Source organism: Phocoena phocoena, chromosome 8 (assembly GCF_963924675.1).
Source record: "Phocoena phocoena chromosome 8, mPhoPho1.1, whole genome shotgun sequence".
Taxonomy (NCBI): domain Eukaryota; kingdom Metazoa; phylum Chordata; class Mammalia; order Artiodactyla; family Phocoenidae; genus Phocoena; species Phocoena phocoena.
In genome coordinates, this window is record NC_089226.1 from 15,183,376 (window position 1) to 15,187,485 (window position 4,110).

At 54.4% G+C, this 4,110-nt stretch overlaps 1 protein-coding gene across 1 annotated transcript; it reads left to right on the forward strand.

Moving 5' to 3' along the window:
* The first annotated feature begins 749 nt into the window (after window positions 1–749).
* On the forward strand, window positions 750–3,613 carry FXYD6 (FXYD domain containing ion transport regulator 6). Its single transcript, XM_065882170.1, has 6 exons — window positions 750–807; window positions 1,384–1,422; window positions 1,543–1,617; window positions 2,228–2,264; window positions 2,997–3,046; window positions 3,585–3,613. Exons 1-6 carry the CDS (start codon window positions 750–752, stop codon window positions 3,611–3,613), a joined length of 288 nt encoding a protein of 95 aa, XP_065738242.1.
* Window positions 3,614–4,110: the final 497 nt, after the last annotated feature.

A 4,110-nucleotide genomic window follows, 5' to 3' on the forward strand; every position in this document is an offset into this window, starting at 1 on the left:
GCGCCGATGCTCAGAGAGCATGTCTTCGTGTTCTCTTTGTTTAATCAAACCACCTATCTGGAGGATTATGAACTAAAGTCTATAGGAAGAGTTGACCTGGGCACTCTGGAGGTGAGAGCGTGAGGGGTACCTTGACGGAGAGCTGTCAGCATTTCAGGGTTTACTCTAAAGAGTCCAGGAAACAGCAGGCCTTCCTCCCCAACCCCTGGCTTACCTGCCCCATTTAATCTGATAGAAAGAAGAACTTCCGCCAGTGGGTCTCAGTTGTAGGGAACCAGGTCAGAAAGTCCCAGACATCTTAATGAGCTAGAGATGGCCACATCTCTAGGTGGCCCAGAGAGGAGTTCACAGGTGATGTGATCTCCCAAGCCCTTGGGGTTTTATGACTTTGGCACCAGAGAGGCAGCCGGGCAGAGGCATTCCTGAGCTGCGTTGGGATCCAGACTGTGCTACTCGCTACCATGAGTGCCCTTTCACCTCCTTAACCTCAGCCTCTTCACCTGCGAAATGGGTTAGTCACAGTGCCTGCTAGTTGAACTGATTCTGTTGTAATTGAACTCACGCGTGCAGAGCACTCCGTAAGGAGTCTATAAACGTCAGCTGCTTTGGCTCTGTTGTCTGACCTCACACCGCGTGGAGAGAGCTCAGAGTCGGGGTGGGAATCCGACTGGGGCCCTCGCCGGGCTGAGGGTTGGAGTGGGGAGTCTCCTACCCAGAGAGTCATTTTCCTCCCTCCGTCCCCAGACGCCATGGAGGTGGTGTTGCTCTACCTGTGCGGCCTGCTGGCCCCGGCGGTCCTGGCCAATGGTAAGTACCCCTTTCTGGTGGAAGGTCCAGGCCCTTTGGGACACTAGGGTTGGGGGGCTCTCAGATTCTACATGTCTGACCAGCTGTCCCGCCTTTAGTCAGCAAAGAAAGTCCTGGAAGGCAGCAGCTAACACAGCCCCTATTCCAGCCTGCCCACCTCTCCCCATGGGCTCCGGCCCTCAAGCCCACCAGGTCCCTGTAGACTTTTAACCTGAACTTTGGGAGTCAGACTTGTACCTCAGTCTCTAGATTGTGCAAGTCACGTGTCCTTCCGTCGTCTTAGTTTCCCCACCTATAACAAGAGGAAAATAGACCCTGCCTTTTGATGATGACGTAAGATACAAAGGAGCAATAAATGTGGATGCTGTGAATGCAGACTCTGATTGGTGCTCTGACCTGCACCTGCCTTTGGCTTCTAGGCTGGCCCTGGCAGGCAGGCCCACCCTTCCGTGCTTCATGGGCCCTGTTTCCCAGGAATTCCTTTGTGGGGAGTGAGGCCTGTGAGACAAGGTAGGGTATTTGGGAATCAGGATGTGTAGCTGTCTCCCCCTTGACCACACCTGTTTGTTTTCCTAGCAGCTGAGCAGGACAAAGAAAAGGACCCTTTTCATTATGGTGAGCAGGGACAGTGACCCTGGGTGGGGAGGGGGAGGCACAGCCCCGTCCAGGGGAGGGATGGACATGCTCTCCCTGGCCCTTCCCCTCTTCCATCTCTCACTCTTGTTCCTCTGGCAGACTACCAGACCCTGAGGATCGGGGGATTGGTGTTTGCTGTGGTCCTTTTCTCGGTGGGGATCCTGCTTATCCTAAGTAAGTTTGTTTGTTCCTTTGTTCACTCTAAGGGCAGTGTCTGCAGCTGTGAAGTGAGTGGCGAACAGTGTAAGAGACTGGCGGTTCTCTTTCCTGGAGAGGGAAGGAGCCTGTCTGTCTTCCTAGTTATCTCCAGGGCCTAGTACACTGCTGGGCACATAATAGGTGCTCAGTGAAACAGTGAAGAATGAACAAAATAAGTGCTCGATGAAAACAAGCACAGATACGAAGGGGCGGAGGTGGCTGTCCCCCTGCCGTCCCCATCAGGGCGCGAGTGGGGGAGTCACAGGAGAGGAGACAGGGGCTGTCTTTAGAGTGCTCCAAGGGGTGTGCCCCTGCGTGTGTTTCCCCTCGTGAGCCTGGGCTGCATGGAGCTCTCTGCGTTTACATGGTCAAGCAGACAGTGGTGCTGTAGCCATCCAAACTGCTGACGGTTGAACCTTGGCCGCCGAAGAGCCCTGCTCCAACCAGGGATCGCCGCATGCAGCTGTGCAAACCGTGCAGTGCCCAGGAGTCGGGGCTGCTGTTCGCACAGTCTCACAGACTCACTGGGCAGCCCTGCTGTGGCTAAGCCAGGACGTTGACCTTGGATGGTTTCTTTGCCTTTCAGGTCGTAGATGCAAGTGCGGTTTTAACCAGAAGCCGCGGTAAGGATGCCATGGCTGTGGACATCTGGGGTGATGACGCTAAGAGGGGACAGGGAGGGGCCTGTGGTGTGTGACCCCAAATGAGTGTGCTTTTGGATTCTTGTCTCAGAAACAGGCTGTGTGTGTTGGGGTAGAGGTGGAAGTTTTGAGGATTGTCAGGCAGTCTTTGGGGCAGAGGAGAGGTCAAAACATCAAGGGTTGGCCCATCCTTCTTTTTTCTGATGTATGTGTGGGGTGGGGGAAGGGGGAGAAGATGCTGGATCCTTGTCTGGAGGCCCTTGAGTTGGGCTTGGGAGAAGGGAAGCAGAGGGCCTCCGGGCCTCTCTTGAGATCTGTCTCCTCTCTTCAGGACTTGTGACACTATCCTGTGGTCACCTGCTCATGAGGTTCTTTGAGCTTTGTGGAATGTTGGGCTTCCTTTCGCCCACCCTCTACCTCCACCTAAGGGCACAACCCATTAGTCCACCATGGTAACCCAGGGCAGCGCTGGACCTCAGGAGTCCAAAGTCTGTGGCAGGACACAACCCAAGACCCCATGCAGCCCTAGGCCATCTCTGACTACATCCCCTTTGGCCCTGGCCTCCCCCCGCCCCATGAGCACCATGGTGGAGAATGATCCACCATGACTTGGAGGAGATGGATCCCAGGGCCCTGCCCCAGCAAGGTGAGTGGCGATGCTCTCTGGGTTTGCCCTGGAGACCTCTGATGGGCTTGCATTTCATCCTCTTGCAGGGCTCCAGGGGACGAGGAGGCCCAGGTGGAGAACCTCGTCACTGCAAATGGTAAGTGTCAGGACAACCCGCCCAGGTGGGATGGAGGGAATGGGCAAGGGTTCTCCTACAGCTTGAGGGTCGGGGACGGTTGCCAGGTGCCGTCGTCTCTTGAGAGCTGGCCGGTCAGACGTGCTTCCATAGTGCCAGAGTGGGAGGTCCCCGGGGCCTCTGCTCTGCATCACTCCCTCCCCTCCACCAACAGGCTGCTGCTCCTGACGGCTGCTGTTTACAGGGAATCTTCTTAGTGTTTGGCATGATACAAAGTGCTTCACTTCTCATTTAATGGGCACACAGCCCCTTGGGGTAGGCGTCACTCTCCACATTTTACAACCAAGGGACTCAGAAAAGTTAACGTGCCAGGTTCTCTAACAAGCGAATAACAGGACAAGGATCTGCCCCAGGTCTGTCTGACTCGAAATCCACATGAGTCACCTTTGCTGTGCGGGTCAGGTTCCCCCAGAGACAGGCACAGTCACGGCTGTGGCAGGGGGTGGCCCGCTGGGGTGAGGGGTTCATGTACTACCCTCCATTCTGGTTCTCTTTCCAGCAACGGAGCCCCAGAAAGCAGAGAACTGAAGTGCAGCCCTCAGGCACAAAGGTAAGATACTGTCTGCCTGCATCTTCCTGTCACCATCACTGTTCTGAGTGAAGTCCGGCCGAGGAGTCATCAGGGAAGAACTGGGCTAGCTCTTGCAACATGCCCAGCTTTTATTACCAGCTGTGCTCTCAGGAGGCTCATGTCTGAAGGGTGATGAGACAGACGGATTGAAACCTCCCAGGTGTACCACACACACACAGAATGAGCAGTCGGGAAATAGAGCTTCCATGCCAACCCAGCGGTCAAGTTGATAGGGTGCCATCCTAGCTACCACGTGGGCATGACTTGGAAGAGAATTAGAGTCAGTGAAATACTTCTAATATCAAAGTAGCATAAAGACAATGGCTTTCAGTGATGATTCAGAGAGTACCTTCAGGCCACTTTTTAAAGTTAACATTTTATTTTTAAACTTTCCAACCCTACGTAAAAGTAGGGAGAATAGTATATGACCCCCCCATACCAGCATTATCAGTTC

Bases quoted from the DNA above. Each gene is read 5' to 3' on its own strand.
- FXYD6 (XM_065882170.1), top strand. From the start codon at position 750: ATGGAGGTGGTGTTGCTCTACCTGTGCGGCCTGCTGGCCCCGGCGGTC. The intron at 1,423-1,542 runs GTGAGCAGGGAC...TTCCTCTGGCAG, and splicing joins AAAGGACCCTTTTCATTATG to ACTACCAGACCCTGAGGATC. The intron at 3,047-3,584 runs GTAAGTGTCAGG...TTCTCTTTCCAG, and splicing joins GAACCTCGTCACTGCAAATG to CAACGGAGCCCCAGAAAGCA.